We start from the raw sequence: 27,859 nt of genomic DNA, 5'->3' as shown, positions 1-27,859 counted from the left end.
AAGAGCTTCCGCTCTTCTGGAAAAGCTTCCACAAGCTTCTTGGAGGGTGCCTGTGGGAACAGGTGCTCATTCAGCTAATTTGTGAGGTTGGGTACTGATGATGGATGAGAAGACCCAGATCATGACCAGCCTTCGTGTTCAACCTAAAGGTGTTCAGTAGGGGTTATATTTGGGCTCTGTGCATACTTTTTGAGTTCCTTCACACCAAACTCCTCACACCATGTCTTTGCAGTGCTGGCACAGGGGTATAGTCATGTCAGAACAGAGAAGAGCCTTCCTTGAACTGTTGCTACAAGGTAAGAAGCACACAACAGTCTAAAATGTATTTCTAAGCTGCAGCATTAACAGTATCTTTCACTGGAAACACCTCAATCATTTGGAGGGTCCTCCACAAACCTTTGTTTATACATTAAAGCATGAGTAACTTCTCAGATCAGACGTTCCACAACTTCATCTGCCAATTTAGTCTCACCTGGAAAACTAAGTGATTAGCAAAAGTGTGTTTTGTACAGCGAACCACGTATTCGGTCTCAGATTCCGTGAGGGCGACGGGTTCGGCAGAAGACTTAAACAATGGTCCCAGGCTTTTAAATTCCGGTACAGCTGCAAGTTGCTCTGGAAAAAAAAATAACAGATTTAAATATCAAATCCTTTGCTTAGCACATTCAGTGCTTTGCTTATGCTGGTCAGTTAAAAGTTTCATCTGTTAGCTTTGAATGCGTTTTCAGCCCCCAGAAGGAGATTGTTAAAAGAGAAGTACAGCCAAAGCTTGCTTGGCTGTACTTCTACTGGGGATCACAGGAGTGCAGTTCATTCGGCACTCGAGGCCTGCCGTCGGCTGACGTCAAAGAGCCATTCCAGGCTCGGGAAAGATCACGACCATATAGTCAGGATCTGCCCACATGCCTGGACTGGCACCCGGCTCAGCCAAGACGGCAGCTCCTGCCCCCTCCACAGCCCAGCTCTCCAGTGAATGTGGGGGGGCAGACAGTCACCAGCTCTTTGCTCAGGGAGTGGTGAGAACCGAGCGTTCTGCGGTGTTAGATCGCTCAGTTCTCAATATTAGAGCAGGGCTTGGGAGGGGGACCGATGTTGCATCCACCTAGGTAAGAGCGATTCCAAAAAAAAAAAAAAAAAAAATACTACTCCCATACTTCTTTTAGGTTAGCTTGTACATTAGTTCCATCTACTCACCTTGGAATATCTCTTGTCTTGCTGACACCACTTTCTCTGGCTGTTTTACCGTTGTAGCAGGCACATTTTCTAGTAAAAATGAAAGATACACTTTATTTTGGGATATACATTCAAATAAAAGTAATCATATCAAACCTTCATTTTCTGACTAAAGTCAGTAAAACAGTACAGTCAGTAAAACAGTAAAAATAAGTGTCTATAGCAGTGATTCTCAACCAGGGTTCCTCCAGAGGTTGCTAGGGCTTCCTCCAGCATTGGGCAATTTCTGCCACTTAGATAAGTTCCCACCGACACCATTGATCTTTTTAGCCATCTGTAAGGAGGTAATTCTTCCCAATGACCACAAGTGTAAGGACCATTCTTCCCACTGACCATCACACTAATGTATCACGAGTTGTAGATTTCTAATTTTTAGCAGGGGTTCCTTGAGACGGGTGAACTATTTAAAGGGTTCCTCTGTGTTGGAAAGGTTGAGAAAGGCTGTTCTATACTGTGTAAAGTCCAGTAATACAATGTCTCACCCTGCTCTGCACATGCTCAGTTGCTCTCTATTTTTAGGCACTGCAGAGTTAGTAGAAGCCAACCTGCTGACAGCCTTAAAGTGGAATTAAACCCTCTTAACCTTTACAGCCAAGGAAGCTGCTTCTGTTTGATCTGCAACTGCCATGGTGCTGCATATGTGATCAGTTATGACATCAGCCATTTGATGTGAACCAAAAGAGAGAGATGTGTGCGTCTCAGGCTGTAAGGGATGATAATCTTCTGCACACCATTATGAGTGCTAGCCAGGGAAGGAGCTTGTTCGTCTCATCTCCAAATAATGTGAAGAGGGACGTGTCCCGAAATCCTCAAATCAATGCAAACCCCTTGGTGAAGTGAATGGGCTGTCTCAAACTGGACTCCCACTAGGCCACGCCCCAATGCATTTCACTCCTCCCCGTGAAGCTTAATCATGGGGATCCCCATGATTAAGCTCTGAGGGGCAGAGCGAAACGAATTGGGGACATGGCCTGATGGGAGTCCAGGCTGAGACTGCCATTCATTTCACCACTAATGGGTTTGCACTGATCTGTGGCTTTTGGGACACATCCTACACCAGCCACTTGATGGGTTGGCAATTTGGTTGAAGATGCAAGCAAATGTGACAGTTATCAATCCTGGCATGCCAGGAATGCAACTGTTTTTTTTGGTTTTTTTTAAACCGTTAAATGGATGGGTTTAGTTCCACTTTATGATTTACCGATGGTGGTCTGGGCTTCAGCAAAATGGCAGCCTCCAGCATGCAAAACAATGCTGGAGGAACACTCATTTTGGTAGCATAATTATTAATATGGAATGTATGCTCCTGGCTAAAAAACATTTTTTTATCAAGTTGGTAGGGGTAACGTTCCACGTTCAGACCAAAATACAGACAAAAAGCTGGAACAACAATCCAATCTCAGGTTAGAGTCTACAAAACTTTGGGAGTTTAAAAAGTAACTGATGTGTGCAGAAACTAGAAGGTGCCACAACATAGTCAGAGGCTGGATTTATCATCTTGCAACATTTGCATTAATGGGATTGATCTACTAAAATCAGTTATGCGTAGAAAGAGTATAGAGTTTTTCTTTTCTTTTTTTTTGGGGGGGGGGGGGGGGGGGGAGGGTGCAAGTGTTCAGCACAGGGCCAATCAGCACTGTCCAGACAGAGGGTCAGGGGGTCATGCAGCCTCATAGGACAGTCAGAGGAGAATGAAAACTCCTCCTACAAGCTTTAACCAGACACTGACAGAAGTCACAAGACTGCTATATACTGCTGATGAGAAAAAGGGTATTTAGCAGTTTATATTTACTAAAATAATTGCATTTCCATGTTCTGTACTTACGTGTACTGCGGGAGACCAGATATAGTGAATGCAGGCTTTTGGGTTTAGTAACAATTTAATGCAAGGAATGCATGAAGGTAAAAAAATGTTTAGGCTTTAGAACCATTTTAACCTGCACTTTACAGAGAACACTAAATAATGCACTATACTCCCTGCCCCAAAGTTAAAAAGGAATTTATAATTTTGTAGTGGTTAGACACACACGGCTCAGGACTAATGTGGTCAGAAACCAATTAATCCACCGGTGTTTTGCTAGACTGTTTTATGACACAAATGTGTTGAATATCTTAGTACTAGGAAATATTTTATACATGCATATGGACACTGTACCTGTTCGCTGCTCCGTCATTGGTGCTGTGGCCAGTGGCACAGACTTGAGGTCAAATGGCTTCTCTGAAGGCTCCAGGGTGTACTGTTGCAATGCCCGTTCCAGCCCAGGGATGGACACGGTCAACCCTGAAAATAAAGCATTGTCATATCACTTAGATTATGACCTGGTTTTATTTAATTTGATCTCCATGGCAGACAAATTAGGAAATCTAGCAGGCTCATTTACATACATACCATTTAGGATATAAGAAGAGTTGAGGGCTTTCTGTCTTTGTTCCAGGATGTTCAGATAGAATGTTGCTCGGTCCCTCACTTCATTGTCATCATCCATCATACACCTGTACAGGGGCAAAGAGACTTCTGATTAAAGTGGAACTTCACCCACAAGGGGTCTTGGCAAATCTTTTTTTTTTGGGGGCGGGGGGTTTACCTGGTTCTGACAGCTACCCGCTCCCACTTCTGGTCAGATCGCCACAGCGATCCGAGCACAAGTTTGACCCCTCCTCTTCTCCCGCAGCCTTCTGGGACACATCATCTGCCCCAGAAAGCTACTGGCCCATTCTTCAAAGTGCAGCGGGGCTTGCGTATGGGCAGTGGGAAGACGACTTCCCAGAATACATATGCCGGTACCTGGACCTGAAGAGACGGCTCGGGTGAGGACCACACTGCATCTCTGGACAGGTAACTGTCATTATTAAAAGTCAGCAGCTACAGTATTTGTAGCTTGGGACTTTTAAGGGCCGGCTGTACTGCCTCATCTGTGACCCTGCTTACAGCCAGACCATGCTAGCACCTCCTCCTCTGACAACTATCACTTAAATTGGGGTTTAATGATCGAGGTGTGGTCATCAGGCATTAAACTTTGGACAGTATAGTGTACTTTCTATCCTTTTCAGTCCCAATAGCAGGGATGCCTGTTAACCAACCTCAGTGGGGTCAGCCATGATGCAGAATGGCTCAATTTTTCAGGACAATCAGTTCACCTACCTTCTTAATAGTACCAAGATGCTGGGCAGCACATCTTCGTTTTGGGCACCGAATTTGGCTAGAGCACTGACAGCGCCTATTTGGATATAATCAGAACATGAACAATAATTCCAGAGTACAATCAGACTGATTAGCAGAAAGATACAAGTTACAGCCCACCTGCTCGAACCTCCTCATTCTCAAGGATGACCCGATTGTAGATGAACCGGATGTACTTAGACGGGTTGGCGGTTCTTGGTCCCTCCTGTCCCAGCAGGTGAAGGATGCGGGTGGCCAGGACAGTGAACTCGCAATCCTCTATGAACTCACAGAGATGTGAGAGCCCCGTCTCTTTGCTCTCTGGATTCTCCTCAATGATGCTGATGATACAATCTACTATGGCCCGCTTGTATTCAAACCCACCCTGTCAATACATTGAATATACCATTACAAGAATAGAAGGGCATTTCTTTAGGTGGCATTAACTACATGGATTACTGTCTGACCCCTCACTTCCTGGGTGGTCAGTAGGAAAGAAAAAAAAAATAATAATAACTGAAAATCTACCCTTTATGGATACACAATAATAAAAAACAAAAAAACAAAAAGTGGGAAAACCTCTTAAAATTAGTGGTGCACCAAAATTAAAATTCCAGTGCTGAAACTGAAAATTCTGCATGCCCTTGGCCGAAAACCGAAATGGACAGGTTTATTTTTTTACGTTTTTGTATTAAATGTGGCTGGCGTTTTTGCATTGACGTCCAGGGGACACAATTATGCATGGCCCCTCCAAGGGACGCAATTTTGCATTGAAGTCAAAGGGACGCAGCATGTCATTATCCCCACTTTTTTTTCTATGAATCAGCAAAGTGACGGATAACCCTATTTTTGGCAGCCAATATAGCGATGCATCCCTACTTTAAATAAAGTACTGCTCAGATTGCATAATATTTTAAGTGTTTTGGCTGGATACATCACTGCTCACTATGGGGGACACAATTGTGCAATTTATGGCCTGCCGATTATCAAGTTTCAATAAACGTACCTCTTCACGAAGCATAGTGAACAAGAAGTTCATCATGACGGCATGCTTGCGAGGATACTTGTGACACAGAGCGCTGATCGCCTGTACAACAACCACCTGGAAGAAAAAAAAAAAAAAAAAAAAAAAGTTCACAAATGAAAAAACTCACCATTACATCAAATATCTGATTAGTGAAAGCACATTAAAAGAGATACCGTTACTAGAAGTTATATATGCATTTAATGCATGTTATGTACCTGTAAAAGCCTCAGTTGTGTACACAGCTTAAAAAGGCCAGAGACTGCTGCTGGGCGCCATCATCTTCAATGTGATGTCTGCAGCCCTAGCAGACTCAGAGCTGTGATTCAAGTATAACTCTAAAGTATTCCCCTTTGCTCCTGCCCTGTCAGCTACATAAACGGGTTATGTCAAGAGGTGGTTTTGGGGGGAGGGCAGAGCAGCTGAGCCAGCAAAGATTCATTTGACATTCCAGAAGGTGGATTGTAGCCATATTAGTGCATTATTATAACAAAGCTGGATATGTTTTCTTGTCGTTTTTTTTTTTTGCAACATTTCAATTTTCAAGACAAGTTTTGAGGGTCTACCCTCTTCTTCTAAGGTCCATTATCGACCATCCTCTTCCTCTAAGGTCTAACAGGACTTTTGAAAAAGTGGTTAGGCCTCAATCAAAAGCTTCTTCTGAAAATGTAAATTAATACAATTAAAGAAAGCCGAGTTCCAGTCTTTGTTGTGTTTATTAAAAGTCAGTAGCTACAAAAAGTATATCTGCTGGCTTTTAATAAACACAGACTCACCTGTCCCATGATCCTGCGATATGGCCACCTGAATCCTCGGTTCTCTCCCTCTCCAAGGCTTTAAAACTGTGGGCACCAGGTTGTGACAGCTTGCGGATTAACAGCCGGGTGCACACTGTGCATGCGCGAGTCAAGTGGTGCCTCCTGAATGGTCAGGCAATCTTCTGGGACATGTGATATGTCCCCAGAAGATTGCAGGGAGGAAAGGGGAAAGGAAAACGTCTGGTAGGATCACCTAGGCGGTACCCGCTTCCTCCCCAAAAAAATGACATGCCAAATGTGGCATAGAAAAGGGGGGGGGGGGTGCTTAAAAGCAGAACTTTCCCTTTTGGGTGGAGCACCGCTTAAAAAAAAAAAAAAAAAAAAAAAAAAAGTATCAGGGACTTTACTCACACAAGAGCGCCACCTGCGGGCTATTTTGTTAAACAAATTAATCTATATTTCATGCAATTTCATTTTTTTTCCATAATTTTTATTGTTTTCTGGATAATTTGTAGAAACAGTCTGACCTATAATTGGTTTAATGGTCACATTACAGGGAAGTTTCTGGCTGGAGAAATTATGTTCCTGCATCCAATGGGTGTAAAGGGAGGGGGGGGGGGGGGGGTAATAATAATTTGCATAGCACTGTGCTAAAATAAAGCCAGACTGTTGTCTTGGTTAATGCCCTTTTTAGGTTTAACGCTCCCCTTGGGCAGACCCTCTCAGCCAAGGCCACTTCAATACCGGGCACTTTCACCCCCTTGCCTCCCAGACCAATTTTCAGCTTTCAGCGCTCTCGGACTTTCAATGACAATTGCGCGGTCATGCAACACTGTACCCAATTGAATTTTTTATCATTTTGTTCACACTAATAGAGCTGTTTTTGGTGGTATTTATTCACCACTTGTTTTTTTATTTTTTGCGAAAAGCGAAAAAAAGAGCGAAAAGTAAAAAAAAAAAAAAAAAAGTTTTTCTACTTTCTGCTTTAAAAGAAATGTGTGATTGGACACCACCATCATCATGTGATCAGGAGGGCCAATCACAGAGTCCCTCTGCCTATCTGAGATACTTTGTGCCCGGGTGACACGAGAGCATCTGGATCGAGTGTGTCTGCGATCCTGCTCCTTCTTAGGGACGTTCCTGAACATCCACTCAGGAGGAAGCCGTATATGTGCAGTGGTCGGGAAATGGTTAAGCAACAGGTATTTGTGGTAAATGCTGAAATCAAAGCCTAAACAGTACTGATTACATTAAAACTGCAAACCTTGAACTCGTCTGAGATTTCTGACATGAAGGATGAGATTTGTTTCATGAGCCGGTCAATACTGCTCTCACTTCCGGTCTTCAGCAGCGTAGTAATGGCCAAGGTAGCGATACTGCGGTTCGAATCCGTTACCAGATTTTCCAGGTCCAGGTTGCAGGCCGTTACAGCTGATGGATGTTTCATGGCCACCTACCGAATATGACAGAACAGATATAAGGATGCAACGGATGGACGTTCTTCAAGAGATTAAACAAATGATATAATCAGCCCTGGTTTACACTGTTGCAGTGTGGGAAACGTACAAGATTTGCTGTATTTCCCCGCATTGCACCAATTGGCAATCGCACTGTATCCATGCAATCTGCTGTGTCAATGTTAGATTAACGGCACCCTAAAAACAGACTGCAAAAGGCAGTGCGATTGCCAGAATCACATCTTATGGGTGTGAAAACCCATGTGATGAAATTCAGGTGCGGAGAGAAAAAAAAAAGGGGGGGGGGGGCGGCCCTGGCGTGCATGTGATGCAATTTGAGCCATACAAAATGTATGGCTCAAATGGCACCGCACAGATATTGCATGTGATGTGCACAAGAATGCGGTGCAATTCCTTTACGAATCACATGCAGTCTTTTCCATGCATTAGTGTGGACCTAGGCTGAATGGAAATGACAGATCTTTTAATCTCGATCCAGCCACACATATTTTTTCCAAAATAAGATAATATTGCAACAAACCTGATCTTTGGAAACATTATCCAACGCTCAACAGCTAAACAATCACTGAAATCTGATTGGATTAGCCCTAGCATCCTCTCCATTAACCAAAATTTTCCAAACTGGAGCAGATTACCTTGTTAAGGGTCCTGACAGCGGCATAGCGAAGGGCAGCTTTGGGGGAACTGCAGAAGAGCTGTAACACTAACAAAGAAAAATAAGGTAAGCAGAAAAATTGATGAAATGATGCAACCAGCAACATCGGTAAGGGATTATACCAATAACAACCCTAGCTGATAAAATGGCAACCTCCAAGTCATTTACTCAGATATCAGGGCCCTCCGATTTCTCCTGTATTGTACTGTCTGTCCTCTTGTTGTGCAAACTATTGGCACAACATTATTTAAATCTTGTATAATAATAATTTTTATAGAACATCCTTTACACAGAGCTTGGCATGCTGTGTAACTAGACAAAGCATTGAGGGTTCCCAAGAATCCCTATACCCCCCGCTTGGAAAATACTCAGCTGTGTGCAAATGTGCCAATTTGCGCTCAAGTGTTGGACCGCACGTTGCTCATCGAGCCGCTGATAGCAATAACATTTACCGAAAGTAACTGTGGTGTTTTTGCCTCCCTTGGGGCACCTTCATTAATCGTTCAGCCAAAGGTCTGATCTGACCAAAGCGAAGCCCTGCCACTACCATTTGAGGATCTCACATCAGCTTGTCCCAGTATTGAGTGAAAATCTAGGACAGCGATGGCAAATCTTGGCACCCCAGATGTTTTGTAACTACAATTCCCATGATACTCCACTATACTGCGGTATAGTGGAACATCATGGGAAATGTAGTTTCCAAAACATCTGGGGTGCCAAGATTCACCATCACTGGTCTAGGACTTGTTATATAAAAAGTGTACATCTGGAATTGAGGGACTCCCTGGGTACACAGGAAACCAAATGTAAAAACTTTCCCCACTGCATCCAAAATCAAAAACATGGAGGCTAAAACTACCAATTTTTTAGGAGCAGCTAGTCATAGTCTCATTTTTTTTTCCAATGTTTCCAGTAGTATTAAAATTTACAGGCAAATGGTTTCCTTATTAACCACTTCAATACCAGGCACTTTCACCCCCTTCCTGACCAGGCCAATTTTCAGCACTGTCACACTTTGAATGACAGTTGAATGAAACTTTTATCATTTTTTTGAGACAGATGGAGCTTTAATCACCGATGGGTATTTATTTTTTGCTAAACAGACGGAAAAAACATATTTTTTTTTAGTTTATTATGACATTTTTCTCCATCACCGATGGGCGCTGATGAGGAGGTACCAATTGGCACTGTTGGGTTTGCACCGATAATCTGGACACTGATGACCAGTGCCATGATTATCAGTGTAAAAGTCTCCTGTTACACGTGTCGGTTACCTACCGGCTCTCCTCTCCTCATGGCGTGAGGAAAGGAATGCCAGTAACCGGAAAGTTTGTTTTCATGTGATCAGCTGTGTTTGGACACAGCTGATCACATGGTAAAGGGCCGCTGCAATTGGCCCTTTACCCCGATCTGTGATCAGCTGTCTCTGAAGGACACAGCGATTACAGAGCACACTGGAGGTACTCCCCAGCAGGCACACAGGGGGCGTGGTTCTGGGAGAATGTTCATGGATGCCCTCCCAGAACTGGAGGGCCCCACTGTAGCCATCTTTCGGCTATAGTGCAGTCAAGAAGTGGGTAAAGCCTAGCTCAAGCCAAAAACATTTCTTCTGTTTTGGATAGAGCAGGGAAGGATTAGAAGTATGGTCCAGTTCTATTGCTGTCATTGCCCCCGCTGGAGAGATTTCCTTTCACCTTTTTCTCCCCATATACAGAGAGTTAGAGGGTTAGATGGGAATTCCCTCAAATGAGGACAGAGAAAGCAATACAAAGAGGTTTCGTTTTTTTTCAGTACACCAACAGCCTTCCATCCCCCACAGATGATTGTGATCCAATCAAAGAGGTTCCCAACCATGGGATTACTATGACAGTTATGACATAATGTCCCTTCCCTCCAATCAGCTCCCAAGCTTTCCTTACTGAGCTTTGCAGTGTGTAATTTCAGCTCTCTGCTCCCTGTTTTCTGACAGCTCAGACAAGCTTAATTCTGGACTCTGAACGTATGTAGAGAAGAGAGGACTGTAGAGAAACCAGTATAACTTATATAGGAGGACTTGTTTCACCTCTTTGTATCACCTGAGGCTAGGCACTTCACTAGTTCACTGGAGATATGTAAGGGTTTACAAATACTTTAGAGCGGAGGTCCGCCCACCACTGCTAAAATTAAAAGCCAGCAGCTACACATACTGCAGCTGCTGACGTTTAATAAATAGGACACTTACCTGTCCTGGAGTGCAGCGATGTTGGCACCGCAGCTGATGTTTCCATCAGCTGTCAGGTCCTGCCGGCCGCCATTGCGGGTAAGGGAACCAGGCAGTGTAGCCTTACGGCTTCACGCCGGGAAACCTACTGCGCATGCACTCCTCTCTCCTACTGGCCTGGCGACAGGGGGAGGAGGGGGGAGCCGAGCTGCCGGCGTAATTCGCTGTGGCCCGGACTCCCGGAAGTGGGAAAAGGATACCTGTGGTAACCGCTCCCCCTTGAAAAGGTGCCAAATGTGGCTCCGGAAGGGGGAAGGAGACAAATGATTGGAAGTTCCACTGTTGGGTGGAACTCGGCAGATAAACACCGACACCTGCTGGCTGTAATGAGATCTGCAGTATCAGTTAATAAATTGTGTTAACTGTGAGATACAATTACATTACAAAAAAATAAAATAAAAAGTATAAATTTATATTTATATATATATATATATATATATATATATATATATATATATATATATATATATATATATATATATATATATATATATATATATATATATATATATATGTTTATTTACATTTTTGTTTTTTAAGAGCATATGGTAAAAGGGTAGCAGTTTTATTGTCATGCATACCTTAGTGTCTCCGTGAGCCTTTTTTTTTTTTTTACCACAGAGAAGAAAATCTCACCTGAATCACAGTGATAAAGACCTGCCAGAGTTTCTAAACCTTCCCCATGCTATTTGAAAAAAAATAAATACTGTCCAGAGTTGGGTATTAAATCTGAAAGTGAACCCACCACCCAGCACCAGGTCAGGAATTTGCAAACTTCATGCAGACAGTAACCCTGGGCGAAACTAAACTTAGGTCTCCAGTGCTGCAAAGCTTTCGTTCTAAACACTAACCCAACATGCTATCCATATTAGGTTTGCAATTTTGTTAAAAAAATAGAACCTGACAGAGGTCACTAACCAGACACGGCGGGTGCCAGCTCCTTAGCGGTGCAGGAGGGAAGGTTGACGATGGCGGAGGCAGCTTCGTAAACCACCATTTCATGTTTGTTTCTCAGGCAGCTCTCGATGAAATCAAACAAAGGACTGTCCCGGCTGAAAGAGAAAAGATACCAACTCACTCACAAATCTTTCCCAAAGAACATTTAAGCGACGCATGGCCGAGCCTCTTACTTTCCATCCTCCTCTTCTAACAGCTTGCTGGCCACCCGGATCATCATGCAGTAAGCGAAAGGCGACTTCAGCCCGTGACGCATGAACTTACTCAGCATCTTGTTAACAGACAGGCGGTCGTTTTTACGTACGTGGTATAGCAATCCAAGAGCGTGATACTGAAGGAAGAAAAAGAGCACTTGTCATCATTTTCACAAGAAACAAGCTGGAAAGAAAAGCTACAAAATGTCACAGGCATCACTCACCTGCACCATCATGTTATCACTGGATGCAGCCTCTTGGGCCTCATTAACCCAGCGTTTTACGACATCAAAACTGGTCTTCAACAGGTGCTACAGGACAGAGGAGAATGAGAAATGTACTATGAATTAGATTTTACCATGTAATAATTACCCCCCCCCCATTTGTGCCTCATGTCTGATGAGGATACCCGTCATCAATCATGCCTTTTCTCCAGTGCAATGCCAAAATAAAACGACAAAATTCTGATTGGTCACTTTGCATAACACACTTCTTACTGAATTACCATATTTATCGGCGTATAGCATGCACCGACATATAACACGCACCCTAATTTAAGAGGGAAGGTTCAGGAAAAAAAAAAAAAACACTTTGAAGCAAAATAACGGTCAGTGAGCATCAATGCAGCCTGATTAGTGCCCAACCTGCAGCCTTGCTGAAATATAGGCTGCCACTGAGGGGAAGGAGGGGACGAGCTCTGCCGAAATAGAGCCGGTGTCCTATCATACAAGGTCCTCCAACCAAAAGTGTCCGCTGTGTACTGCGCATGCGCAGTACACAGCAACACAGATTCCGAAAATTGCCGAGGATGAACGGTGCCTGCGCCGTGAGTCCAGGTTCTAGCCCCACCATCCAAGTGGACATAGAGTAGGAATATAAAAGAGTCAAGCGCAGCGAGGCCGAGCCCGAAGCGCGGCGAGCGAAGCTCGCCCGCGAGGGGCTCTCTAATATTTACAACCCTATGTCCGCTTGGATGGTGGGGCTACCACCTCCACTCACGGCGCAGGCGCCGTTCAGCTTCGGAGATTTTCCAAAGCTTCGTCTGCTCCATACTGAGCATGCGCAGTATGGGGCGGACACTATATGATGTCCAACACTATATGGCAGAACATCGGATCTCCTGTGTACTCTGCTCGACGTCACACCCAGTGCCGCCTCTTGTCCCGGATCCTATGATGGACATAATGCCGGTCCAATGCCGGGACGTCAATGCTAGGAGATGTCCAGGGGGCGGGACTGAGCGTGACTGCGAGCCGAGCACACAGGAGATCCGGCTCTATTTCGAAAGCGCTCGTCCCCTCTGTGGCAGCCTAATATTGGCGTATGACACGCACACTCGATTCCCCCTCTATTTTAAGAGGGAAAAAGTGAGTGTTATATGCCGATAAATATGGTACTTAAAGTGAGCCTTGCAGTAGAATGCAAGATCTGCTGACACTGTGCAGGCTCTCTTCCCCTTCACAAATCACCTAATAACTTAAAGTGTTACTAAACCCACAGCAGTAAAATCATTCTGTATATGCAGTAAAGCGTGCTTGTTATATTCACTGTGAAACCTAAGGGGTTACTCTGCATTGTGTAAAAATGCTGTTTGATCCTGTCTTCTCCCCTTCTTTTACTGTCCCAAATCCATCACCTAATAAGACAGAGCCCTAGAAGGGACTCTGCACATGCTCAGTTTAGTGTGCATTGCTAGAGGTTTTTATTTATTTATTTTTTATTTATTTTTTATTGGGAGGATGCATGTGATCAGCACAGGGCCAATCAACACCGTCCAGACAGAGGGTCTGGGGTCCTGCAGCCACATAGGACAGTCAGAGGAGAATGAAAACTCATTCTACAAGATTTAACCAGACACTGATAGAAGTCATAAGACTGCTATATACTGCTGATGAGAAAAGGTATTTAGCAGTTTATATTTACTAAAATAATTGTATTTCTATGTTCTGCGTACTGTAGGAGACCAGATACCAGTCCTGGGTTTAGTAACACTTTAATGAGGTAGTGCAACGTTTAAAGTGTTCGCGTACACCTTTACAGAAATTCTGTAAAAGGTGACCCAACACCAGATGCCCTCCTCCACTGGTCAGCACCACCCATGCGTCTATGCTGGCCAATTAGAATCTGGTCTGGTCTGTACCGGCAGCGCTGGCTGGAGAGGAGGGAAAACAGCAGGGGATTTCAAATCCCTGGACCGGTAGAGCAGGTTGTGGGAGCCTTGACAGCTTGGGATCACATGAGGCAAGTACAGCGGGGACTGAGGGGGGTGGGGAGGGGGTCCGGTGTTAGATCACCTTTACGGATTTTCTAGTGCTAGGTGAATTAAACACTTTAAAGCTGAAGTTTCTTCTGTTTATATTTTAATTATCCTGGTCACCCCTTCCCCCCACTCATCAACATTCTAATGACTTAAATAAAAAGTTTCTGCTTTCATTTCATGCCTTTAGATTCAGTGATGTCATCACTAGGTCTCTGTGCTTCTCTATGAAATGCGGGCAGATCGTGGCTGCTTGGCGGGTCTGGCAGGATGCTTTCTTGGAACACAATAGCGCCCCGCCTCAGTACTTCTCTCAAGAGCCCTCAGCCCTGATGTTGAGCGGTGGGCTGGCATCTTGGGAGGAATTATGTAAAAATTGAATGCCTTGATGGGTGGATGTAAATCTGAGGGAGTGGACGTTCCCAGGCAGCCTTCATTGGCATGCAGACCACTTACATGCGATGCCGAGTCTTCAAGGTTCAGAGAACTGAAATCCAATGAATGTACAGGGCAAACTAGAGACAGTCAGGCTGGGGAGGAAAGAGCTAGATGATGCTGAATTTCCTCCAGCCAGGAAACAAGGCGGAGCTCTATCTGACTTACTGCAGCTTCTAATGAACATTGTGAGAAGCTCACAGTGTGCAGTCAAATCAGAGTAAGTGATTTCAGTAGAGGACAGTACAACTGTACAAGACTGAAGGTAAGGCTTGAGTTCAGCTTTAATCTGGCCTCCATTCATACTTTAAATTCTGAGCTGAAATATTGCATTTCCACCATAAAATAAAAGACATTTACCAGAGAGGAGACCAGGGCGGAGCTGGATACGCTGGGCACCTTGTCCACAATGGCCTGTTTCATGTATCGCTCGATGGCCTGCAGCATGGTGCTCTATACAAACACAGACATTACATTAGAACACATCACCAATTCCTATTGTTCATCAGAAAAGGACAATAAAGCTGCAAAATCAAACAACGTACATCTGTGATCTTACACAGCGCTCTTACGGCCGGACCTCGGTAACTGTCGTCTTTCCCTGTCATGTCTTTGGTTAAACTGTGAAGAAAATAAGAAAAGAAAATCACCAATAACCATCAAAGTAACAGTTTTAACCACCTCAATTCCCGGGGGGCACTTAAACACCTTCCTGCCCAGACCAATTTTCAGCTTTCAGCGCTGTTGCACTTTGAATGACGATTGCGCGGTCATGCTACACTGTACCCAAATGAAATTTTTAGCATTTTTTTCTCACAAATAGAGCTTTCTTTTGGTGGTATTTGATCACCTCTACGGTTTTTATTTTTTGCACTACAAATAAAAAAATACCGAAAATTTTGAAAAAAAAAATGTTTTTGTTTCAGTTTCAAAACTTTGTAAATAAGTAAGTTTTCTCCTTCACTGATGGGGCTGCACTGACGGGCACTGATAAGGCGGCACTGATGGGCACCGATGAGGTGGCATTGATGGGGACTGATATGCGGCACTGATAGGTGGCACTGATGGGTGACACGGATGGGCACTGATAGGCGGCACAGATGAGCATGGGTGGGCACTGATAGGCGGCACGGATGGGCACTGATAGGCGGCACTGTATTGTATTGTATTATATTTATTTACTGATGGATACCAATCAGTGCCAAACAATAATGCATGGCAATCAGCGATGCTCATTGTGGGCACTGATTGGCATCCATTGTGGGCACTGACTGGCATCCCTGGTGGTCTAGTGTGGCATTCCTGGTGGTCCAGTGTGGGCATCCTCAAGGGGGGGGGGGTGGAATCGATAATCGATCAGCACAGACCCCTCCCTGTCAGAGGAGCAGCCGATTGGCTCTCCTCTACTCACACCTGTCAGACGCGAATGAGGAAAAGCTGATCAATGGCTCTTCCTATTTACACCGTGATCAGACTCTTTACCGAGATCGTAGTTGCGGGGTGTCAGACTGACACACAGCAACAACAATCGCCGCGATGCGCGCCCAGTGGCTCAAAATCCTGAGGATGTCATATGACGCCCAGTCAGGATTTTTAAACCGCTTTGCCGCCGTCATTCTGCTATAGGGCGGGCGGCAAGTGGTTAAAAAGTCACTTATATTTTCAGATATTTATCTGCTGAACACTCAGTTCTATACGTTTATATGCATCTGTAATGCGTTACTAAACCCAGGAACCTGCATTCACTATATCTGGTCTCCCACAGTACATGGAAATGCAATTATTTTAGTAAATATAAACGGCTAAATACCTTTTCTCTCATCAGCAGTATATAGCAGTCTTGTGACTTCTATCAGTGTCCGGTTAAAGCCTGTAGGAGTTTTCATTCTCCCTATTTGACCTATGAGGATGCAGGACCCCTGGCCCGCTCTCTGGACAATACCAACTGGCCCTGTGATTGTACATGGCTGGAGCCTATCAGCAAGTCCCGCCCAATGATTCACGGCCAGGACATGCTGATTGGCTGTGTGCAATCGCAACCTAGAGCTCCGTGTTGAAATTCAACACAGAGCTCTGTACATAGGGAACAATCTCTGTGTTTCTCCTCCCAGCGAAACGAAAGGCCCGTACACAAAAAAAAAATCGGAAAGTAAAATTTCGTCCAAACGATCTGCGGGTTTTCGGATCGTTAGTACGGTGCTTTCGACTGCTGATTCCTTCTTTCTCATCAGACAAAAGCTGGATGTGCAGACTATAACATTTTTGTCTAACGTGAACTCAACATCCGATTTTCGTTTAATTCGTTCGGTTTTCATACAAAAAAAAGTTTTGTAAGAGAAAGACTAGGCATGCTCAGAAACGAAAGAATACATGCAAAACTAGTCAACGCATTACGTCACTTCTGAAGTTGTATTCTATCATACGAGAATTTTTGTATGGTTAGTAACCTCTTTACTTTTGCCATAAGTCAAGCATGCCTCAAAAAAACTAACGAACGTTCATCCGAAAATCTGATCGTGTGTACGAGGCTTTAGAGATCAATTAGTAAAAGCAGCACACTACACATAGTTAGGAACACTTTTAACCACTTAATTGCCCTAGATGTTAACTCTTTGTCAGCCAGGACCGTGACAGTGTATAGCTTTAGCACTGATCACTGTATTAGTGTCACTGGCGATGTCAGTGGCAGTTAGTTAGTGTCAGATTGACCACCGCAGTACTATTATAAGTCGCTGATCACCACCATTAGTAGTATAAAAAGTAAATAAAAAAATTCCAGTGTGTGTATGTATTAGATACAGAGGTGTGTGTGTGTGTGTGTGTGTGTACACTGGAATTTTTTTTATACTACTAATGGTGGTGATCAGAGACTTATAATAGTACTGCGGCGGTCAATCTGACACTAATACAGTGATCAGCGCCAAAAACTATACACTGTCACGGTACTGGCTGGGATATATATATTTTATAGTTTGTAGCCGCTATAACTTTCACACAAGCCAATCAATATACATTTATTGTTTTTTGTTTTTTTAACAAAAACCAATGTAGCAGAATTTGTTTTGGCCAAAATTATTGAATAAATCAGATCTTTTTTTTTTTTTTATTGGATATGTTTCATAGCAGAAAAGTACAAAATATTGTTTTTTTTTTCTTTTTCTTCTAAATTTTCCACCTTTTCTTCTTTTGTATTGAAAAAAAATAAAATAAATTGTGCTAATCAAATACCACCAAAATAAATCTCTATTTGTGTGAAAAAAAAAAATGATATAAAATTGTGTTTGAGTAAAGCGTTGCATGACTAAGCAAACGTAGCATAGTGCCGATTAGCAAAAAATGGCCTGGTCACGAAGGGGGTAAAATCTTTTGGCGGTAAAGTGGTTAAATTATTTAGATGGACATGCTGGGATAAGTAGCTGCATTGTACTGTTCAGTCATTCATACATGATTCATTCATTCATTTGCTTTAATGTAAGCCCTAAAGTGACCTTGTATTAAAACACTTAACAGATGACTCACCTACTGGTGACAATGATAACATCCTCAGAAATGGTGGCCATCTCCTTTATGGTGAGGTAGCACATCCTGCGCAGCGTGGGCTGAAGAAAAAAAATGAATAAATAAATAAAATAAAAAAACACACACAAGACATGGAGGTTAATTAATAAACAGGTCATCAAGGCACCCTTCATTTTTCCTAAACTATAAACTTATCCCAAACTTTTAAGGCTCAGGTTTTTCCTTCATGCATGAAGGTAAAAAAACAAAAACAAAAAACAAAAAAAAACACCTTCTGTGTGCAGCGGCCCCCCACAGCGCCCCCTAATACTTGCCTAAGTTCCCTCTCGAACCAGCCATGTACCCCAGAGCTGAGCTTCTCCCAGCCCTCTCATTCCCCATTGACTAGGACAGCAGCGGGACCCATTGGCTCCTGCTACTGTCAATCACTGCCAGTGAGCCAATGAGGAGAGAGTGGGGGGGTGGTTCTGAGCTACAGCTTTGCGTTTCTTATGGATGCATAGAGCAGGGCTTGGGAGTGAGCATGCACCAGTGTCCCCAGGAAAAAAAAAAAAAAAAAAAAGAAGGAGGCTTGGGGCTGCTCTGTGCAAAACCATTAGGCCCCTTTCACACTGGGCGGTTTTCAGGCGCTACAGCACTGAAAAAAACGGGCGCTTTCACACTGGAGTGGTGTGCTAACAGGACGTTAAAAAAAAAAGTCCTGCTAGCCGCATCTTTGGAGCGGTGTGTTCACCGCTCCTACCCATTGAAATCAATGGAACAGGCGGGCTATATATGCTGCAGCGGCGCTTTGCGGGCGGTTTTAACCCTTTTTCAGCCACTAGTGGGGGCAAAAAAAACCACCCCGCTAGCAGTCGCAGACCGCCGCTAAAACTACCGTAAAGCGCCGCTAAAAATAGCGACGCATTACCGCCGACGGCTGCACTGCCCCAGTGTGTAAGGGGCCTTACACAGAGCAGGTAGGTATGACATTTTTTTTTTTTAATTAACCTTTAATGTGAACCAGGCCTTAACCACTTAACAATTTATTTGGAATCACCCGAGAAGGTGCCTAGTGTAGGGGGTGACACTTACATCATTAGACTGGAACAGCTTGGTCATAGCGAAGAAGGCTTCTGTTGCTTCTGTAGCACCCATGTGCTCACCCTACAGAGGAAGGATAAAAAATAAATAAAAAAATAATAATTAAAATCTGGATCCATAATCCCAGCTTACTCCAAACCTAATTGGACTGAAAAATTAAGAAGTTTTTCTTACCTGGTTTATCAGGTAGAGTATCTTGGTCAGAATGTGAGCACATTTTCGGGGGTTGATTGGAGTCTCGTTAAACAAACGAGCCTAAGAAACAAACAAAGTGCAATAGAAGTGAGGAGGGGACTACAAACCCCCTGCACTGGGCATCGAATGCAGATAATAAAATCTCAACGGATCATCACAGTAGTTCTACTGCTACAGTACAGGTCCGCTGTGCAGAATCACATATTTTATAATATATTAAATAAATATATTATATATACCGTATTTATCGATGTATAACAGGCACTTTTTTACCCTGAAAACAGAGGGTAAACTGTGCGTGTGTTTTATGCCGATATCTGTTTTACTCACCAACGGGGGGGGGGGGGGGGTTTGGGGATCGTGCAGTCCGTTCGCCTCTCTTCGCCGTGGGACAGCTCCAGATAACATTACTGCCGGCCGCTTCCCACACACCGCTCCCCCATGCCATTGTATGGCAATTCAAACCCCTCCACCAACACCGCTCTCCCCTTCCCGCTCCGCCCCCTTCCTCAAGTGTAGCTTGTGTTTGGAGCAGGAGAGCAGTCATGTGATTGTCAATGATTCAGAGCAGAGATATGTCACATGACCGGGTCCACAGTGCCAATGGAGGTGTTCAAAAGATCCACAGGTGACACAGGAGGAGCGGCGCACGAGAAGGGGTCAGCAGCGATGGCAATGCAGGTATTCAATAGCTCCGATCCAGAGCATGCTAGCAATGCAGTCCCAGGAGACTTGGTGGTCTCCTGGGAGTGCAGAGGAGGAGGGGGGCTTTATAATGAAAGGTACCATGTGGGGGTTCAGTGTGTGATGCAAGGGGGCTCAGTCTGTGATGCAAGGGGGCTCAGTCTGTGATGCAAGGGGGCTCAGTGTGTACCATGCAGGGGGTCTGTGTGTCAGGGGCTCTGTGTACCATGCAGGGGGCTCAAGGGTCTGTGGAAAGTTTTTTTCCTGAAACTTCCCTCTTAAAGTTAAGGTGCGTTATACGCCGATAAATACGATACACACACAATTTCGGGAAGGGGGTATGCGTGCCAGCCCACTAGCTCCAGCAAAAGCCGATCACTGGTTCCCAGCCAATAAAAGCCGTGGTTGCAGGAATGGAAATTGCATCATTGATGGCTTGCTTTAGACCCCTTTCACACTGTTGCTGTTTTTTCAGACGCTAAAGCGCTAAAAATAGTGCCTGAAAAAGCCTCAGCTGCAAACCCATTGTGAAAGCCCGAGTGCTTTCACACTGGAGCGGTGCGCTGGCCGGGCGTCACAAAAAGTCCTGCCAGCAGCTTCTTTGCAGCGCTGTAGGAGCGGTGAATACCCCGCTCCTGCCCATTGAAAACAATGGGGCAGCGCCGCCATACCGCTGACAAAGCGCCGCTGCGTTTTTTCAGGCAGATTTAACCCCTTTTCAGCCGAAAACTAAGGTAAAGCGCCGCTAGCGGCGCTTTACCACTGATGCCCCAGTGTGGAAGGGGCTTTAGAGAAAACAATTGTCTTGTGCATGTAAAGCTTACCTCCTGGAGGACTGCGCTCTTTTCAAGGTGCTGGAAAGGATTGGAGCCGCCACCTGAAATCACAATGGAAACAAATTTAAAGTGCATGTCAGGGCAAAACAACAAACAAACATATTCAGTACACCTCTCCAATACACAGACATCTCCTCATATTTTTCTGGACTTGCGGACCACAAAATATAAGCTGCGTGAAGATGGGAAAGGGAGTATATGTAAATTTTTAAGATATCCCGGATTCTGATAAGCCCCCCGCCCACAGACCCCGACAACCAACGGCCAGGGTTGTCAGGAAGAGGCCCTTGTCCTCATCAACATGGGGACAAGGTGCTTTGCAGTGGGGGGGCTGCAGGGCGCCCGCCTTCCTCAAAGCACCCCCCCATGTTGAGGCGTGCGGCCTGGTATGGTTCAGGGGGGGGGGCGGGTTCGTCCCCACCCCCTTTCCTGACCGGCCGGTGCTTGGATAAGGGTCTAGTATGAATTTTGGGGGGAGACCCCACGCCGTTTTTTCGGCGTAGGGGGTACCCCTTAAAATCCATACCAGGCGACGGGGCTCTTAAGGTGTCAATCTTGCAGATGAAAGCTGCAAAATTGACTTCCCTTTCTAGTTCCGTCGTCCCTGGAGTCACGTTCAAAACGAACGGACGGTGGAGATCGTTCATTTTGAAAGTCCGTCAGACCTAGTCTGCCAGAAAGTCTGTTCGTGTGTACACAAGTCAGAATTCCATAGAGCAGCAATCCAGGGGTCACCCCGTATCGCAGCAGCATGGCCAGCATGTGTGAGCGGAACTGACCAGAAAATCTAAACTTCACTCACATTATACAGATCACTATTTGGCAGTTTGTCTCGAACTTTCATTAAAGAGGAAGTAAATCCCCATGGCAAGGCCTGCAAATTAAAAGCACAATGGGCTAGTATGCATCATTCACATAGATGTGAATGGGGTCTTAAAGTGGTGTAAAGTCTTTTTCCATATACACAGTGGTGTAGTGGGTAGCACTCTCGCCCAGCAGTAAGAAGGGTCACTGGTTTGAATCCCAACCACGGCACTACCTGCCTGGAGTTTGAATGTTCTCCCTGTACCTGCGTGGGTTTCCTCCCACACACCAAAGACATGCTGGTAGGTTAATTGGCCCTAGTATATGAATGTGAGTTGGGGACCTTGGATTGTGGGCTCCTTGAGGGTAAGGACCAATGTGAGTGTGTGATGTATGTGTGGAGCGCTGCATAAATTGACAGCGCTATATGGTTACCTTAAATAAATAGGGATAATTGTAGACACGCACCCATGCTCACTCAGGGTGGACTGGTGTCTTTATACAACCTTACTAACTATATACACAGAGATTAAATACATCTCCTACATACGTTGTACTTGTTTATCTGCAGCCTCTCCACCTCCATTCAAAAGAGCCGATGTATAAAGCTTGTCTGAGCAAGCAGAAAAAAGGTGAGGGAGAGCTGAGGTTACACTCTGCAGAGCTCAGTGAAGAGAGCTCTGAGTGCTGATTGGAGGGAAGGGGCACACAGAAGCTGAGGCTGTCAATCACGGATTGTGTGCTGGAGCACCTTCCCCATCACCATTTTTCATTTTTATGTCTTGGTGTCAGGAAAACTTGTCAGAAGTGACTCCTGCTGACAGCAGAGGAATGAAGTAGCAGACAGAAATGACACTTAGTGCTCCATATTGAGACAAGCACACGCTATAGAGCAGGGATATGCAATTAGCGGACCTCCAGCTGTTGCAGAACTACAAGTCCCATGAGGCATAGCAAGACTCTGACAGCCACAAGCATGACACCCAGAGGCATGATGGGAGTTGTAGTTTTGCAAGAGCTGGAGGTCCTCTAATTGCATATCCCTGCTATAGAGGGAAATGCTTTGTTCACATTTCATATCCGAGGTTTACAACCACTTTACGCTGCATTCAGCAGGCAGTGCCGCCCCAAGAGACATAACCCACTGCAACACACGCATTCACGGTTCCCATTTTTTTAAAGGGTTCCAACAGGCACCTCTTCGCCCTCTGAAAAGCGATCCCACCACAGATCACTCTTCAAAGTGCAACACACTTGTAAACGAGCCCTTAGGGCTGTCGGGCCTCTGCAGAGAGACCACTGCTTCCACACACACACACAAGGAAAGGGTCCTTCCCTGCAGCATGCTGGCAGGGGACCGGCTTTTCTACTCAGACTGTGGCTGCTTTAGGAAATCACCTGTAAGACACAGAACAGATGCTGTGTTGAATAGATTTATCGGATTTAAAGGAAAACTTCAATATGGGCTTTACACCGATCCATAATACAGAGCTACCAGGAAGTGCCATAAATATACCATCTATAAATAGAGATCACCCAAGGCATGCTGGGAGTTGTAGTCCCACACCCAGCCAATGGCCCAGAGATGGTGTGATGTCCCTGGAAATAGTCACACCCCCTCCTAGGACACATATCACCCTCCATGTCCCCCTGGAGAGCAGAGATCCATGCCACCTGTGCCCAGGCCTGGCACACTTCACCCCTGCCCCCACCCAGGACTCAGACACTGACCCCTGACACACATCCCCCTCCTAGGGCCACAGCCAGCAATGTTCTGGGCCAGCCCTCCCCCCAGAGCTCTCACCGGACTCTTCGTCCTTCTTATCGAACTTCTTCAGCATCTCCGACCCCGGCTACAGACAACTCGGCCACTTCCTGCCAGCCTGTCACCGGGACACGTCACTCCTGACAACATAGGCCGCGCATGCGCGACGTCAATGGAGGGAGGGTTCCCCGCACATGCGCTCTAAGCCGGCGCTGCCAGGCATGCGTGTTGGAGCCGTGCTGTTGACGGCAACAATTGTGCAATTTTTTCGTCCGTGTTATGTGTGCACCGTGCGCCCTCTGGAGGCCGATCTCTACACCGCACGGCTGGCAGAAAGCACGACTTGGGAAAAGAAAAAAGATGTTGGCAATATCGTTTTCTTTCTTTTCTGTTCCCTTTCCTCTCCTTTCAGCTTTCCTTTGTTTTTCCTTTCCTTCCCTCTTCCTTTCCTTTAATTTTCCTTTCCACCTCCTTTCTATTCCTTTCCTCTTTTTTCATGTTCATTTCCTCTTCCTTTCCTTTAATTTCAGTTCATTTTCATTTCCTTTCTCCTCTTCATTTACTTTCACATTTCCTTTCCTTCCTCGTCTTTACATTTCCCTTTCATTTTACATTTAATTTCCTTTTTTCTTTCTCCCCTTTCTTCTTCCTTTCCTTTTATTTACCTTTCCTTTCCTTTTCCGCTGTATTTCCTTTTCCTTTCCTCTTCATTTTCTTTCACATTTTATTTCCTTTCCTCTTCATTTTCTTTCACATTTAATTTTCTTTCCTCTTCTTTTTCCTTTTGTCTTCCTTTCCCTTCCTTAAATTTTTCTTTCCTCTTCCTTCCTTCTTTCCTTTCCTTTTATTTTCCTTACCCTTTCCGCTTTATTTCCTTTTCCTTTCCTCTTAATTTTCTTTCACATTTTTTCCTTTCCTCTTCATTTTCTTTCACATTTTCTTTCCTTTCCTCTTCCTTCCTTTTGTCTTCCTTTCCTTTCCCTTCCTTTAATTTTTCTTTCCTCTTCCTTCCTTCTTTCCTTTCCTTTTATTCTCCTTTCCCTTACCGCTTTATTTCCTTTCCTCTTAATTTTCTTTCACATTTTATTTCCTTTCCTCTTCCTTTCCTTTTGTCTTCCTTTCCTTTCCCTTCCTTTAATTTTTCTTTCCTTCCTTCTTTCCTTTCCTTTTATTTTCCTTTCCCTTTCCACTTTCCTTTCCTTTTCTGCCTACCTTCCTTTTCCTTTCCTTTCCTTTAATTTTCCTTTCCTCTTCTTTTAATTTTCCTTTCCACTTCCGTTCCTTTTACCTTTCCTTTTCTTTTCCTTTTCTTTGCCTTATCGCTTTCCTTTCCTTTCCTTTTAGCTTTCCTTCTTTTCCTTTCCTCTTCCTTTCCTTTCCTTGTCCACTTACCTTCCTGTTCCCTTTCTCTTCATTTACTTTCCTCTTCCTTTCTTTACTACTTCCTTTCTTTTTTAAGATTTACTGCAGCAGGATGGCCACTCTGCGCCAGATCACATACCTGGCATGTGATCTGATACTTCCGGGTCTGGGGGCGCACTGCCGGTGACCCACTCCCACTGTGTCCGAACACAGCGGGAGCCGATCAGCCAGGACCCGCCGGTCGCTCAGGAGAAAGGCATGTAAACAAAGCAGACCACCGTTCTGTGAGAGGGGAATGTACTGATCCTGTGTTCCTGCCTAGCAGGAACACAGATTTTTACATTCCCCCAGTCAAAGCACATCCCCCACAGTTAGTTATAACTCCCAGGGAACACATTTAACCCTTTGATCGCCCCTGATGTTAACCCCTTCCCTGCCGGTGTCATCAGTACAGTGACAGTGCATATTTTTTTAGCACTGATCACTGTATTGGTGTCACTGGTCCCCAAAAAGTGTCAGCTAGGTGTCTAATTTGTCTGCCGCAATGTCGCAGTCCTGCTATAAATCGGTGATCACCGCCATTACTAGTAAAAAATTAAATAAATAAATAAAAATTTCCCATATTTTGTAGAAGCCATAACTTTTGCGCAAAGTAATCAATCTACGCTTATTGGGATTTTTTTTTATCAAAAATATGTAGCAGAATACATATTGGCCTAAATTGATGAAGATCGGCTGTGTCCAATCACAGACGGTCACATGTCAACAAGGAAGTGCCGGTAATCGGCTCTCCTCACCTCACACTGACAGACTCATCAGTGCCCTGATTACAGTATAGTAAAACAGTGTCAACATACAGTGCCCACCAGTAGCAGCAATCAGTGCCCACAAGTGCCACCAATCAGTGCCCATTAGGGATGCCAGTCAGTGCTGGCAATTAGTGCCCCTATTAGTGCTGCCCATCAGTGTCCATCACTGCTGTCGATCAATGCCCTTCAATGCCCATCAGTACCGCCTATCCATGCCGCCTATCAGTGCCCACCAGTGCCGCCTATCAGTGCCCACCGCCTATTAGTGCCCATCAGTGCCACCTAACAGTTCCCGTCAGTGCCACCTATCAGTGCTCATCAGTGCTACCCCATCAGGGCCCATAAGTGCCACCTCATCAATGCCCACCACTTCCAGAAATCATTGCCTACAAGTGCCACCAATCAGTGCCCTTTAGGGATGCCAGTCAGTGCTGGCAATCAGTGCCGCCTATCAGTGCTGGCCATCAGTGCCCATCACTGCTGTCGATCAATGCCTATCAGTACTGCCTATCAGTGCCCACCAGTGCCACCTAACAGTTCCCATCAGTGCCGCTTATCAGTGCCCATAAGTGCGGCATATTACTGCCTCCTCATCAGTGCCCATAAGTGCCACCTCATCAGTGCCCACCAGTTCAGCCTATCAGTGCCCATCAGTGCTGCCTCATCAGCGCACATCAGTGAAGGTGAAAAATTACTTAGTTACAAAATTTTCTGACAGAAAAAAAGTAAAAAAAAACATTTTCTTTTCAAAATTTTTGGTCTTTTTCTATTTTTTTGTAAAAAAAAAAAAAAAAACAGCAGTGATTACATACCAGCAGAAGAAAGCTCTATTTGTGTGAATAAAATGATAAAAAAATGTGTTTGGGTGCAGTGCAGCATGACCGCGTAATTGTCATTCAAAGTGAAACAGCGCTGAAAGCTGAAAACTGGCCTGGGCAGGAAGAGGGTGTAAGTGCCCGGTAGGCAAGTGGTTAAGCTTCCTGCAATTTGATTTATTCCATAGAGAATGTACATACCATAGGGGTGGTCATGCAGGAATATCATGTCCAGTGTTGGGCTCCACTCAGCACTGCAGCGTGCGCCCACCCTGATCAGTCTTCGGTCGGCTCCCCTGTACACAGGTCGCTGTACTTTGAACATTTGTCATGAACTGCAGACTTATCTGATTGTCCGACTCAAGAATATCCTTCTCCCAGGCTGGAGCGCCAGCCATTTAAAGGGCCAGGCGGGTCAACATTTACCTTACTCAGTTTACAGCTTTTGCAGCAGCCGTGTCACAATTCAGCAGGGAATATTCGGAATGTGTTTATATATAAATACAAATCCAGCCATGCATCCAGTTTTACCGGTTTATTTAGGGACCAGGGCTCGGAATATTCATTTTTGTCCCGCTCATGCACACCTGAATTATATAGAAAGCGACGACATGGGTCCAGGTATGACACCATATCCACACCCCCCAACATTTTGAGATGGGAATGAGGGACACCTACTAGCAAATGTATGTAAGCATAGGACACCCCCCCAGCACACCCCCTTAAAGGGGACATAGCAAAAAAATAAAAAGGTTAATCAAATTCACAAGTGCTTTTTTTTACCAATACTATTCCTTTATATTGGCTTTTTAAATTGACAAATTCAGCCATTTAGAATTTGGATGAAAGGTTTAGCACTGGCAAACATTTTATTTAACCACTTCACCCCCGGAGGATTTTACCCCCTTCCTTACCAGAGCACTTTTTGCGATTCGGCACTGCGTCGCTTTAACTGACAATTGCGCGGTCGTGCGACGTTGCTCCCAAACAAAATTGATGTCCTTTTTTTCCCCCACAAATAGAGTTTTCTTTTGGTGGTATTTGATCACCTCTGCGGTTTTTATTTTTTGCACTATAAACAAAAGAAGAGACAATTTTGCTATAATAAATATCCCATTTAAAAAAATAAATAATAATTTTTTCCTCAGTTTAGGCCGATACGTATTCTTCTACGTATTTTTGGTAAAAAAAATCGCAATAAGCGTGTATTGATTGGTTTGTGCAAAAGTTAAAGCATCTACAAAATAGGGGATAGATTTATGGCATTTTTTTTTTTTTTTTTTACTAGTAATGACGGCGATCTGTGTTTTTTTTTTTTTTCGTGACTGCGACATTATGGCAGACACATCGGACACTTTTGACACATTTTTGGGACCATTCACATTTACACAGCGATCGGTGCTATAAAATTTCACTGATTACTGTGGAAATGTGACTGGCAGGGAAGGGGTTAACACCAGGGGGCGCTGCAAGGGTTCATTATGTTCCCTATGGGAGTGATTCTAACTGTGGGGGGAGGAGACCGATCAGTGTTCCTCTGTACTGGGACACACCATCGGTCTCCTCTCCACTGACA

The 27,859-nt window shown here is 44.6% G+C and overlaps 1 protein-coding gene across 2 annotated transcripts in view; it reads right to left on the bottom strand.

The window, feature by feature from the left end:
• The window catches only part of COPG1 (coat protein complex I subunit gamma 1), a 36,082-nt gene extending 9,459 nt beyond the window's left edge, over nt 1-26,623 (bottom strand). The window contains exons 1-19 of one of the 2 annotated variants that reach the window (XM_077451702.1): nt 26,485-26,623; nt 20,717-20,769; nt 19,188-19,268; nt 19,005-19,076; nt 17,931-18,010; nt 14,957-15,032; nt 14,772-14,864; nt 11,944-12,030; nt 11,699-11,856; nt 11,487-11,620; nt 8,289-8,356; nt 7,440-7,628; nt 5,400-5,495; nt 4,535-4,778; nt 4,376-4,451; nt 3,623-3,726; nt 3,389-3,514; nt 1,195-1,263; nt 473-615 (exon numbers count right to left, since the gene is read on the bottom strand). In XM_077451702.1, the coding sequence (XP_077307828.1) occupies nt 473-615; nt 1,195-1,263; nt 3,389-3,514; nt 3,623-3,726; nt 4,376-4,451; nt 4,535-4,778; nt 5,400-5,495; nt 7,440-7,628; nt 8,289-8,356; nt 11,487-11,620; nt 11,699-11,856; nt 11,944-12,030; nt 14,772-14,864; nt 14,957-15,032; nt 17,931-18,010; nt 19,005-19,076; nt 19,188-19,268; nt 20,717-20,769; nt 26,485-26,608 (2,073 nt within the window). In that variant the 5' untranslated portion in view covers nt 26,609-26,623. Of the gene's footprint in view, nt 1-472; nt 616-1,194; nt 1,264-3,388; nt 3,515-3,622; nt 3,727-4,375; nt 4,452-4,534; nt 4,779-5,399; nt 5,496-7,439; nt 7,629-8,288; nt 8,357-11,486; nt 11,621-11,698; nt 11,857-11,943; nt 12,031-14,771; nt 14,865-14,956; nt 15,033-17,930; nt 18,011-19,004; nt 19,077-19,187; nt 19,269-20,716; nt 20,770-23,336; nt 23,482-26,484 lie in introns of those variants that run through there. The other variant, XM_077451703.1, reaches the window with a different exon arrangement.
• Between the last annotated feature and the right edge of the window lie 1,236 nt (nt 26,624-27,859).

This window comes from Lithobates pipiens, unplaced genomic scaffold (genome assembly GCF_037356315.1).
Source record: "Lithobates pipiens isolate NorthernLeopardFrog02 unplaced genomic scaffold, aLitPip1_a1.2 Scaffold_23, whole genome shotgun sequence".
Taxonomy (NCBI): domain Eukaryota; kingdom Metazoa; phylum Chordata; class Amphibia; order Anura; family Ranidae; genus Lithobates; species Lithobates pipiens.
This window is presented reverse-complemented; position numbering and strand designations above follow the sequence as displayed.